This window comes from Bombus pascuorum, chromosome 3, assembly GCF_905332965.1.
Source record: "Bombus pascuorum chromosome 3, iyBomPasc1.1, whole genome shotgun sequence".
Taxonomy (NCBI): Eukaryota; Metazoa; Arthropoda; class Insecta; order Hymenoptera; family Apidae; genus Bombus; species Bombus pascuorum.
This window is the reverse complement of record NC_083490.1, coordinates 19,456,960-19,470,947: the sequence shown is the minus strand read 5'-3', so window position 1 is coordinate 19,470,947 and position 13,988 is coordinate 19,456,960. Positions and strand designations below refer to the sequence as shown.

The following is a 13,988-nucleotide window of genomic DNA, read 5'->3' as shown; positions in this document are numbered from 1 at the left end:
AGCATTTATTTATTTATACGACATTCTTTTTTATTTCTATGTATTGCAGAGAAAAGCTGAGTACCCTGCATCGTTTGCGTAATTCATTCTTCACAGCATCGGATCTTCTCCATACCTATATAAAATCGATTCCTTATCCAATCCTCTGTTAAGTGAAATATTCATCGGGAAACTTCGATCATTTCGAAAGATACACCAAAAACAACTTCGATAAAAGCATTCGATCACATTAAATCGAAATACTAAATCTCCGCGGATTTTCTTTGACGTGTTTCACTCCGGCGATAAATCATTCGACACAGTTGCTGTTTCGAAAGAACACACCTCGCTGTCAGAAAATATCACCGTTCGCGACTGATCGCCATTTTTGCGAACAAAAAAGCACCCGGTCGATTACAGTTCGCGTCAGCGAATTGCTATAAAACTACACTGATCGTAAAACATCGCTTTAGTTTCAAACTTACGCTAATTTTACCTAAGAATTACATAAAGTCTGCTCGTTGGAAAATTTAAGCTCTCTTATAAACATTTATGGCGTGATTCGAAGTGCTACGACCAGTAAAGTAAAGTCGAATTTATGACGCGGTTTCTGTGGATTAAAGAAGGAAAGGGTTGCAGTTTACGAGCCATTTGTCCTTTGAATTTCTCCAATACCGTTTTTCTATTTTAATCGTGAAAAGCTTTATAAATATATGTATATATCCGAATCTCTTTCGATCGTTCGTTGTATCAAGCTTCCTTTATCGCTCATTCTTCTTTGCACGTATACGTTTCTATTAGTACTAAAGTTACAACGAGATATAAAATTGAATTCAAACGATATCGAGCGATTACGCTCGTATCTGAAGTATCGCGTCATAATTCATTTCACGTAACAGTAGTTGAAAGACCAGACGAGAATGAGCACGCTCGTATCGTAGTTCGGGACAACACATAAATCTCTGGAGAAGAAACTTGACTGCGTTTTCGTCTATCCCAGAAAGTCAAGGAACTGTGAGCAAAAGTCGCGGTACGTTCGTGTTTCTTCTGTACAATAATTCCATGAAATGTCTTGCCGAAGAAGAAATTGACGAGGCGAAATGATCGTGGAATGATACATCTTTCATAGTAATTACACTTATAATCTTTCATACCACGCGAATAAAATGAAGTTATATCTAACTGCTTGTTTATGGGAAATTTCTAATTTCGCCTAACATTTATGAAAATTCGTATCGTTTATGTAAAATACAATGTTTAGAATTTCAGTTACTACTAAAATTCAAAATTATTTCTAATTTTATTTGCTATGTTTTCCAATATGTTCCTAGTCCAGTCACGCTTCTGTTTCATGAAAAGAGTTTCATAATTTTAAGTAATATCTGACCTTTTACGTCGAATTGATAATTTCTTCGTTTGAAAAGTTTGAAATTACAGAGAAGAAAGTTGCGGTAGTGCTAATGAAATTTGCTTTGAGTTACATTTTCATTCGTTATAAGCAGTAGTGATCTTGAAATTTAAGTTCGCACGATTATTAACAGCACGAACCTGTCCGTAATTTAAATAATTGTGTAGTTCAAACTTTAATGGAATACTGGAATGAAAGGCAAGTTTGAAGTTTCATTTTGAAAAGGATATTGTTCTGGGAGTTAAGATATTTATACAAAATTTATGAGAGCTAATACAAACATCTGCGATATGGCCAGGTCCTAACTCACAAAGTTTTCACATTCGGTCAAGCAATTCCGCCGCAGGATACCAGACAGAGATTCTAGCAACAGGGGATCCCAGCGAGAAGGGAAGACGGGCAATAAAAAATAATGCTGGGCACGGAAAAGGGATTTCACCAATGAAAAGCTACGCAAGATCACCGACAAGAGAATTTCAACAATAAAAAGGTGTAAGGAGACGCAGAGAAAAAGTTCTAGAAATAAGAAGAAAAATGCAACGACGTAAAAAAAGGATTTATGGCAGTAAAAAGAAAGGAAAAAAAATATAACGTAAGGATTAAAAATAGAAACAGCCAGTTGCGTGCGCCTGTACTGTATAAAATGAAACAGAGACATTTTTAATTCACCTTAAGTGCCGCCAGTTAATTTAAATTTTTGTCCTCTTTTATGTATCTCTTGTATACCTTGCAATTTGTCAGTAGGCATTAGCCAAATTATTCTAAATGTGGCAAAATACCACGACGACGATGTCTCCATTGTGATAACGTCATTCTCATTAAGATCAATTTATGTGCGTTATTTGCAGATGTTTACTTGTTTATTAGGGCCGTAAGGTGTATTCTTTTAAGCCTGCGTGGGATATATCGATCGGATGTATTATTGGCTAATGGATTAACGTGCATTTTTATGCCTTTTTAATAATTGCCTCGAGTATTTTCTCCCTTACCGTGACGATATTATCCTTATTCCTTATTTCTTCGTTCCTAACAAACCACGGAGCACTAACGATTGAACGTGATATAATTGAGTTGGGCTTCAAGTTTGGTAATATGTTTGGCTCTTCGCCATCATTCCTCATAGCAGTATACCGTATGCCCAAAGTGGCTTTATTATACTTTTATACAGCTGTAATTTATTTACTAAGCTTCGATCTTTTGCCAATCATCCATGCCATTTGTCTCCTTTGTAATCGGTATTTTATATACCGGCAAACTTTTGCGATAATGTGCTCCTTTCGCGTCGATTTAGAGCCTAAATGTAATCTCAAACATCTGTACGCAAACCTTGGTATTATTTGCCTTTTGACTACACTTTTGATGTTTCACTCTTCGTTTCAAGGTGAACGTTACGTGTTTATATTTAGTGACGTTTACTTTAAACTTTCTTTTATACAACCAATCTTCAAGAATCTATTAACTGCTCGTAATATCAGCCGTAAAGGGGATGTATAAAATTAGTCCGAGTACACCTCTGATCTGCTTAATGCCTGAGAATATCCTTGATTTTTACATAGAAGGTTCGATCAATAAGTTCTTAGGAGATTTAGTAAGATTTTAGAAGATTATAATATAATGGTAGAAAGTGAATTTTACGCGTTAGTATTAATCCATAGTGGCAGATGTTGTCGAACACTTTTTCAAGACGGTTGTACAATACTTTTTATATTTTAGTTTTATAACTGGCTAGTCTATGGACTTGTACTATAATGGCATATGAGTTTCGAAATGTTAATCCAAATAGCATATATTTAACAGGCAACAATATATAATCTTCAACGGGCAACAAGCTACCGATTTCACGACTTGGCCATATTCTACAACATTTTACCCCTCAAAACTACTGTACTAATAAAACGAACAAGCTCTCTAGAAAACACGTTTATTTGGGAAAACACATCCGAGGGAAGGTTCGAAAAAAGTCATCTATATACCAATATACAACGCTCAACGCCTTCGTACCGAACCCACGAAAACACGAAAGACTACTCTACCTTCTAGTTTCGGAGTAAATCAAAAGAAATCAAACAGCTGGGCTTCTATATCCATTCGGACTGGCCTGAAGCGGTATTCCGGATAATGTAAAGCGGTCGTTGAGTTCAACCCCCGATCTCGCTATCATCCCTTCGCCTTCGCCCCTCTACGAATTCATAGCGGTCGCATGGTATTCGTTCGATCGTCTGCAGCGACATGAATCCGCCGCTTGGATGGAAAGAGAGAGAGAGAGAGAGAGAGAAAGAGAGGAAATAGACAGTTGGATCAGGCGGATTTTGAAGCTGCGGAAGCGAGAAGAGGGTTTTTAAACGAGGGGGTGGAGAGAAGAAGGGTCAGTATCGGGAAATAGGAGGTTCTCTCCTCGAACGAGTTGGAAGCAGCCTCTCCCCGCGAATTAATGGTCGTTTGTTGAAAGGTAACAGGGATGAGAGGGAAATGTTATTTGACCGATATTTTAGCGGTACGCGACATTGGAAAAAGTTCCGATGCCCCGATTTCCGGGTACACTCGAGGGGAAACCTGCGACTTGGTCTCTTTCGTTATTCCTCGTTAACTCTGAGTCTTATGGCTGGTTTCACTCGTGCTTCTCTCACACATCTTTCTTCTCTCTCGCTTCAACGTTCTTGAGAATTGGATAGCAATTTTTTCCTTTTATACGTAAAGTTGAAAACGTACTCAGAGTTATAAGGATGGACAAAGATTAAGCTCTTTCACGATTAAGCAGCTTTCGAAAATATGCAGACTAATATATTGACGAATACTTGTAATTTTACGATTGGTTGAAAGAAAGAAGAATTGATAAAGCGATTTTAGCTATTTGTAAAATTGACCATTTTATAAAGTTCCTCAGTGACAAAGATCATTCCTTAGAATTCGTATCTTTCCTTAGAATCTCTACGGTACACGAATATTGTTATAATGTGCATCGTCGAGCAATCTCAATCCCTTTGTCTGACAAAAGCCAACGGGGGATGAAATCGGGTTTCAACCACGTCGATTCGGTTATAAAAATGCGAGTCATGCGACAAAGGTCTTAATAGATGTTACCGGGTTTCTTTGACGAAGCCGGATTTCCTCGGGGATCTTCCTTCTACTCCTTCAACTCGTCTTCCTCTCCAGACGGAGTATCTCTCCTTTTTTCCTACGTCTTCTCAATGTTCTCTGCTAAAAGGGCGATACGAGATGAACGGACTGTTTCGATTACCTCGTTACAGTGAGTTGCCAATGAATATGAGATTTCCTTTTACATTCAAAGAAATTGGCGATGAACAGACATAGTTTCGTCCTAATCTGATGTAATCGGCCAATCTAGAAATTGTTTGCAGCTGAAACCAATTTATTACGAGAAACATGGATTTAATGGTTTAACGTCGAAGTCTGATTGTTTCTTGGTAATGCCAATCCTGACTGATTAAACAACGGACTGACTTGGCTGTTAGAAACTTATTGTTCTGACTGTTACTTGTTAAGTGATTGATTGATAACCGCGGTTTAACTACATGCACATAAAGATTAAACTGGCGGATTCGTCGTTAAAATTAATGTTTCAAATAATCTGTAAAAGATTTAAAATACGTAATAGTCCTTAAAACAGCTGTTAAAGATTGCGATTGCTTAAGGGTGAAATTGCTTTGATATTATTTAGATTAAAATTTTAGTACAGAGGTTCTATAATATGTATAGTTAAAGGGTAAGCTAGCGCCTCTGTTCGTTCAGAATGTCATTACCTTGGTTTGATGGCTCTTTCTAACTCTTCGAATGTGCTGTTAAATTTAAGACCTTGGATAGAACGTTAAAACTGGGTCAAAAAGTTTCATTGCTATACTCGATTACAGAAACTCGACAATTACAGTAACTTCGTTTCAGTTCAACCTTTTTTTTTCGCTTTAGTTCGATATCGAGGTAAAGGGCATTTCTCTCCACTTAATGAAAACGTATCGTGGATCACTGGTAACTTATACACGTTGGGAATATGTAAATTCGTTGAAATTCTGAAGTTCTGTGAAGTTTTATGAGAAACGATTCGAGATAGGAAGGTGATTGAAATTCCTCAGATTAGGATAGATTTATTCTCATGCCCAATCTATTTATCAGTCTCGAACGTTGAAATTATACATTTGTATTCGTAGAATTTCTTTTCGTAATAAATTACAGCTTTGTTTTACTCTTATTTCGCAAGTTAATTGCAGAATAAACTGGATCTCTATTTAGCTTCATTCGTTCAGTTATAATACCAGTTATAATATTGCATCAGTATAAAAATTGTTTACGAGATATTTCTGTGTTTCTAGCTAGAAGAAACGTATAATTTTACAATTTGCTCAAGTAGTAATAAATTCAAGTATTCATATCGCACACAGAATCCATCTGCAGCTTGCCGAACAAAAACAAGCGAAATAACGCTCGCTCAAAATTTCTGTGTAGAGTTCGTGAATGTTTGCATTTAATTTTGCAAATGATGCTGAAATTCTGCTGATAACCACCAGCAACGTACCCTATCGTGTATATGTTGCTACCGACTCGCGTCGTTTAACCATTCCGCTGTAACTGTCAAAATTGAAAGTCTTCCTCGTTACCAGCTAAATTAGGTTGATTTTTCTGAATACGAATAACACGGAGGTAAATACGCTTGAACACTTTGAAACTATATTTTAATCGTTTGTTATTTAATCATGAAATGATTTAATTTTACTTATTTTCGACTATGTTTGATTTAAATAATGATTGACACAACGTACATAACGTAGCTATATATAATCAGAGCATGATCGCTTAGTCGCAAATGTTTGCTTCGATCGGAGGTTTGAATCTAGAGATTTGAAATTCATTAATTAGTGAAAATAAGTACTTGTTGATCGACGTTTACAACTTCTACGACCTGGACATTTCATTATTAACGTATGTGATTGGTTTATGCGTTGTTGCATTATTGAAGCATGTCAACACAGTGTTTCGCAAATATTTTAATGATCAATAACTCGTCACGCTGAACGGTTTTCTTGCGATCTATACGTGTCACGCGTTTCATGTATCGAATGATAAATAAACAAATAGATATTGCTCAAATTTCCATATTGAAACATTTAAATTTGTACATTTAATAAAGTAAAAGCAATAATTAAGTTTATAACATACTTTATAATTAGGAGTTTACTTAATCGTTAAAATACATCTTAAACATTTAGCTAAATATAATTATCGATACAGATTTTAAAAATATTGTTAAGCAATTGCTTGAATAACAATGTATTACCAACATTAAACAAAGATTATTCCAAAAATTATTTTCCAGCATATTTTAAATTTTCCAAACAATGTTAACGAAAATGTACAATTGTTATATATACTTACTTTTCGTTAATCTCTTACATAAAAATTTATTTGTTATCCAATCCAAATTTAAACGCGACGTTACGTTATAATAGTTTTAGTAGTTAACATTAGTTATGGTCAGACATGGTTGAACGTATCCTGGATTTACTACTGAAATTCGATATGGCGCAACGTCTAGTTTCTCCGATAAAATGAAGCAGATACATCACGTATTCGTACAACGTCCAATAAATCTTATTCACTTTGCTCCCTCTATCATTATCATTTACATATTAATTTCATTATCAACTATATTAATCTCCATTATCAATTACATCGTTATGTATGATTAGTTTAATGTAAAACACACGATGATTGTTTACGAATAATATCAAGCCAACGTACTTTACAATTGCCTTATATTTTATTCGACTGTTTAATTTTCATCAATTCGTGTTCTTGAAAATGTTGCTTATTAAATAATTCATTATCAAAATGTTGAATGTAGGCGCTTATAATAATGATACGAATAACAATAACTCGTTTTTCCTAGCAGTAACAATTATGGTTAATTCGATACTGCAAATATGTCGATATTAAGAATAAATATAAATAAAACGGAAAAATTCCGATTAAGAAGCAGATAAAACATGGTAAGAAAAAACTATTAGTATTCTGTGAAATTAACGTCCTTCATCTACGATGAATTTACATCTTCTATTCTATACTTCCGAATTCACAACTCGAAACTCTATGAACCAAAACCCTAAAACTCCGAACCTTGCAATCTTGAACTCCGTAACTCTCTCTAATTCAAAACTATACAACCACGAGTCCTCTAATCTTCCAATTTCGCATAGGAAGACAGATAGAGTTCCAAACTCTAAAACTTCTGTCTCTTACTCACCGAAACCTTCGAAAGTAGTGTTAGAACTCCAACTTGTTTTGAAATAATAATCACTTTTCACGCGTTGCGAAAAGCAAATAAGGAAATAGATCGTTGAATTTTTGAAACTTGAACACTCCTTTCAGATCTTAACACGTGCTAATGACGTTGATCGTTGGGATGTTACGCCACGATTTCTTTTATCGCGAAGTTTCTCATCCCGAAAGACCACTCTAATTCGATATTCTAATTCGAATCTAACTATATCTTTCTCTCACACCTGTGATATGTCTATGATATAATTTGGAACTTTATCTTAAATTCTGTTTTCCGAATTTAACTTTATCCTGCTCTCACATCTACGTCATAAACCATCACATTAACATCTCTTTTATTAAGTCACCAGTCTCTCACGTGCGCGCACCTAAGATAGCGGAGTATCTGCGACAAAGTTACCAGGCGCAAGGTCCTCAAGATCGAACGTCAAAGATATTTTTCGTTCTCCAGCGCCCCCATCCTATGGACCGTGTGCAGACGCTTTTATACCTTCCGTTTTCATTTTCTCCGGCGGAATTCACCCTTTTCAGCCATCCGGAAAGACGATGGTACCCCGTATAGAGCAAATGCAAAGTGGTTTAAGATATAGAGCAGATACGCGGCTCTTACTCCTCGCCCTTTTTCGCCTTTTTCTATCGGCTTTCTGATCACTCGGGCCTGAAATCGAGACACGATACGGACTCATGAACCATTTGCTCAGGTATCGACTCGATTCCCTACATCGATAGTTGCCCCGAATATGTAACGATACCTTAAGCGCTTGGTATTTGGCAGAATTTCAACCTCTTTTTTTTTTCGTTCCATCGGTATGCACGATTCCTACGCCAGTTTGCTGAATAAACGGGCGTATAACGTTCGAGATATCGTTATATAGGTGTATTGGGACAGGTGAATGTAAAGCACGGATAAAGAGTTTGATAGCAGCGGCTGGTTTCAGGGACGCGAGAATAATGGAGATATGGGTATGATAACTGAGAGGATTTGGTTTGGTGGAAAGAGCGATCTCTTCGACGATCAAGAATTTCTGAAACCTAACACGTTTCATTTGTTCGGATCTCGGATAAATTAGAAATCAGCAATTTTTTAAATGAATACGATGTAAATGAGAAGCATTTTTTACCAGATTATATATTTCATTTTTTATCGTATCGAATTGTTGGTAGTTACGTGGAAGTATTATTAAATGCTATGAATATATCAGGACTTAATTATCTAGTATGTAAATATTATGATAAATACAACGATGTACTTTTTATAGACATGTATATGTTTGAAGTACAAAATTACGGACAAAATTTTCCAACAAAATCTTCCAATAAAAAAAAAAGTGTTTTATGGTAATAAAGACTTGTACTAGATTAATAAATTTTAAGAGAGCTTCCGCATTGCGTTTTTAATCCATTAACCAAATTCAGTTAACAACTCGTTCAACGCTACTGACCACGAGCGTCCCGTCCACACAGCTCGATGCTCATAACCTGATGACTGATTTTCCGGGTAGGTAGTCGAGCTGTTCGCTCGCGCAAAACAAAAAAAAGACTAGCGTTAATCCTCGATTTTGGCCGATGTCGGCGCTCTGGGCGATTTTGACGAGTGGCAACACAATCTGTCTTCGTTTGTGCGTTTGATACAGTGTGGCAGACATCGAAGCTGTCACAGCATTGGACGCGTTCGCCTCCGGAGAAATAATGAAATTTCCCGCTGATGCGGAGAATCGTGATTAATGAGAAGCGCGTTCGCCCGTGAAAAGCTCGGCTACACGGCCGATTCACCGCGATCAATGTCGATTTCAACACCAGTACCAAGTGAAATTTTATTTCCCGATGTTGATAGAATCTTCTCTTTTTCACTTTTATTGTCACGTTGGCATTTGAAAATTTTCGTCGTTGTTTAGGGCGAGTAATAAAATCGTGTCTTTTCTTGTAACAAGTAAAAGATAAAATTTGCAATCATAGAACTCATCTTCTATTTTTTTCCCTGGTATTCTGAGACTCGTGGACGTCGAACTGCTCCAACTGTTGAAGATTCGTAACTCGATAAAAATGTATATTTATCGTATCTTTTTCCTGAGATCTTCAATTTTATACGAGATGATATATCATACGGCAGGTTTCTTTTAAAAAGAAGACAACCGTAGAACTTCTCTAAATACAGAAAGTAGACAGATACAGTTTAGCTTTTGGGTCACGTAGCTTTGTTGTAGAGAGTTGAAATGAAATGTGCTCTGTTCCAGCTTATTTACGGTTATTTACGTAAAATATACGGGATCATTGAAAGAAGATCTGACACAGAGAAACAGGTAAAAGAATCTCGCGTGTAAATCCCTTTTCTCTATACTGAACGTCGCGTCGTCTTTGGATCACTTATTTTCATTTTCTGCTCTTTTCTGGCCGACTGCCTCGCTCTTCATTCTGCACGTCATTCCGTTTTCGCGCACGTACGCTCGGCTATTTGAAGCGCATACGAGCGAGGCCCGTGCCGTTTCGTCGCGAAAAGGGCGGAGATAAGAAGCCCGGTAAGAGGCTTTCTTTAATGAACACCTCGCCGCCTGCGAAAATATAAGCTCACCCGCGGTGATACAACCGACTTGAAGCGAAAGCTCCGAGAAAATTCAAAGTACTATTTAGAAATATAAATTGGAAAGAGGTACAATTTAGTTTTACAATTTGTCAAATGAATTTCTTTGAACGATCTGTTCAATTTCGTGAATAAATTTCCTTCGTCAAAGACGGAACAGATTACGTGTAATTTAATTAAAAAGTCTACTATTTAGTTGATGCATTGTGAACGAATATATAGCGATGTAATTTTTGTAAGTTAATTTACACGCTTAGTTAGTCATTACTATTAAAGCGCGCAAACGGATTCAAGGTATCGATGTGGAAATTACACGATGACAAATATCGAAGTGTATCGAACGCTTCACTCGAACAAATCTATAAATTTCCATGAAATAATATTAAATTAATATTATTATAACATTAAATATTAAGTTTGAAAAACTTTCATGAAACTGTGATTAGTCTGCGAGAAGAGATACAAGCTTCTTTCAAACTTCAAAGCTATTAACGATCTTTGCTCTTGAATAAGGTGTCGCTCGGTATGTTGCAGGTCGTAATCGGAAATTATGAGGTGGCTGTGGATTATCCTCCTAATAGCTCTGGCGCTGCCAGCGGCTGTGCCACGGAAGACGCATCGTAGCAAGCCGAGTAAGTAGTCACATTTATTTCAATCTCTTCGATTCTTCTTTCTAGCTTTTCTCTGTCAAGAAACTTTTCTCACGCGCGAATCGTTATCGATCGATCAAACCCAATATCTCCATGTATTTTACCGCTATATTTTTCTTGAAATTTCTAGAATACAAGGGACATAGGACACATGCAGCATTTAATATGAAGGGAAAAAAGAACAGAGTCGAGTTGTTCAAATTTTTGTCATGGGTTTCTCTTTTCACTGCTTTTCATGGGCCAGATAGGATGAGTTTTTCGAAAGTTGCACCCGCATTCATTATGCACACCTGTTACAGAAACTTCCAACTTCGTCATCCCTAATTTTAAGGTCACGAAAAAAGTACTGATATAAAGTTGGTATAAACAAAGCTCCGCGTACAATGGTAAGTCTTCGAGCGAAGTTACTCGGAGAATTTTGCCATCTGTAAGTCAGATTTACACAAGGCAAAGAAGTCTGCAGAAAAATGAAAAATGTCACGAATTTTCTGGTGAATTGTGTAGAGCGAGGCACACATTTTTCTTCGTAGAAATATGAGATAAAAATGTGTAGAAGGTAAAATGCAGTTTAAAATCAAATGTTCGGTTGTTAGTAATAAATTCTTGTGCAATACATTGTGTAATACACATATAGTAATTTGTTTATACTACATAGTGGATCTGTTTATTAGCCCGTTAAAAACCAATTAGTGAGACAAGGCAAGTTTTATACATATAACTATCTATTATTTATACAAGTGTATAAGACAGAGTATAAATGCTATCAAAATAAATTTCGAATCGCTAGTTTTCGTGTAACGAAGCTTTACGTTTATGCAACTTTCGCCTTTTAAGGTATATTTCCTAATATTAGTTTGAAGATTGGAACTGTTCCAAACATATTTAGTGGAGATGCGTATTATAGTTTCGGCATTTATAAATAGCTGTACTTTTGCACGATTTACATCTTCTCTTTGTTCAAGTACCAACTGTTGTAGCATGCCCTGTACGAGCATAATTTGTTCTTTCCTCTTGACTAATTTTTAAGTAAGATTGTTCATTTCCAATCTGAAGATCCTCAGAATTTCCTTAAGGTCGTAGCTAAATACAATGGAAACTCTGGCCGCGACATCTTTTTAGTATGTACGAGTTCATGTATTTGCCATGAATTTATAATAACGCTGTTAACCAAATTTATAGACAGAGACCATAACCACTTTTTACATAATAAAGTGTCCCATATTTTGATTATACTCGAAAGTTACACGAGGCTGTGGTACAGAGGCAGTTTTCTTTTCTTTTTTAGCCTGCGCTAAATATTCCATAGTGCTATTTTTTGTGATCACATTCACAATGGAATTGTCGTTTCACTTCACCACCGCAACTTCAGTTTGCCTTTCGAAAGCAAAGTCGAAAGAGTTCCTCTCTTTATTTTTCATAGTTGAAGTGGCTTCCAAATGGCAATTTCCAACGCAGCTCTTGCGAATAGTACCAGCGGTAAAGAATCCTTGAAGTTTTAGTGTACGAAATAATGTAATTTTAATATAACGAAAAGAAATTGTCAAAAAGTATTCGATTGCTCACTCACATTTTCCTCTATACTTCGAACTTTATCTACTAATCCCACAGTTTCGCAAACGCAACGTTACTGAAAAACGTAAATAAAATCACATATATACTGTTTCGCCGAAATATGAACATTACGATACTAGACATTACACGCAGGTCTATGAAAAAAGAAAAAGATTATTTAAAAAAGATTGGTTTATCCTAATGTCATAAATATTTCAATTTCTTCAAATTTCAAGACATTGTGCGATCTATGTGGAAGAAGAAAATAATAAAAAAATACTACGGAAATGTTTGGAACTTACTTTTGTTATTGCAACCTGAAATGGCAAAGTTCAATACCGTGAATTTGCTGACAAAAATTGCGAGTGAAATGTTGCGTTAGCGCAACGTTGGAAGTCAATGGTTTAGTAATCTGAAAAGTTGCGAATGAGAGAGGAGTGTGTATCGAAAATTTCGAAAACTACAATGAAACATACAGTGGGCGTGGTGAAATAAAATGCAATTATATTTGCTGTGGAACTCTACAAAAAGGAAACAAAGGGAATTCACAATATGTTTGGAAAATTCCACACCAATTGGAATTTGTTCTTTTCCAATTTTGTCGAAGCATGTAACGAATGCAACGAAACAAATACGTTGCTTACTATAAAAACAAAAAGGGAATTCACGCCGATTTTCACAAATTCCACACCCATTCGAATCTTTCCCTGTCGAATATATTTCAAACAAAGGATTAAAACATGTAACGAGTATAATGAAATGAGTTCGAATTAGACAGTAGGGCGAGGAAAATACGTAAAATACACGAATACATGAAAATTTTTTTCTCTCAAATGATCAGAAGAACAAGAGACAAATTCGCAATGAATTTTTTAAATTTTACGTATTCGTGAAAATAGAGGAAGAGAAATTGACAATCACGCGAAGTTCGTGCATTCATCGATGGAAATTCGATGATCGAAGAAACGAAAAAACACAAAGAATTCGTAAATTCCGCACCATTCGCCAATTTTCATAAAAGATATAACTTAGAAAAAACGAAGCTGGCATCCCGCTGGGGGTAGCCGCCCACATGCTATATTTATTTTTTATTTATATTTTTTTTTCTTCACCAACAAGATATAACACTTTACCAAATGTCCATAAGGACAAATTGTAAAATAACCAAAATAAAATAAAAAAAAAAAAAAATTCGCCAATTTATTATACACGTTGAACGTTACCTCGACTCATCAGAATTTTCACATTTGTCCCGTCTAATCCCATTCCACTAGAATCTAGAAGATAAACGGGGTTGAATAAGTCTTTCAAAGTTCCGACCTATAAGTAGGATCAACTGTTTCGTCTTCGCTGGAGAGAAAAGCTAAACCCAAGTAGAAACCATACTCGCGCGAGAGATTGGCCTCGCCTAACATGGTTCGAATGTTAAATTAGGGTCAGGGGTTATTAGGGGTCTGGAGATTTTATCAGAACACGTGAGTGGATAAACATCTGATCCCCGGGATGCTGGTGGGTCACCGCGATAAATTAGGGT

General features: G+C 36.1%; 1 protein-coding gene across 4 annotated transcripts in view; it reads left to right on the top strand.

Annotated features, from left to right (window-relative positions):
• Positions 1 to 13,988, top strand: part of LOC132904843 (cysteine-rich secretory protein 2-like) — a 97,149-nt gene that overhangs the window by 55,444 nt on the left and 27,717 nt on the right. For all 4 annotated transcript variants that reach the window (XM_060955621.1, XM_060955620.1, XM_060955622.1 and 1 more), the window contains one exon: positions 10,788 to 10,885. In XM_060955621.1, the coding sequence (XP_060811604.1) occupies positions 10,804 to 10,885 (82 nt within the window). In that variant the 5' untranslated portion in view covers positions 10,788 to 10,803. The remainder of the gene's footprint in view (positions 1 to 10,787; positions 10,886 to 13,988) is intronic.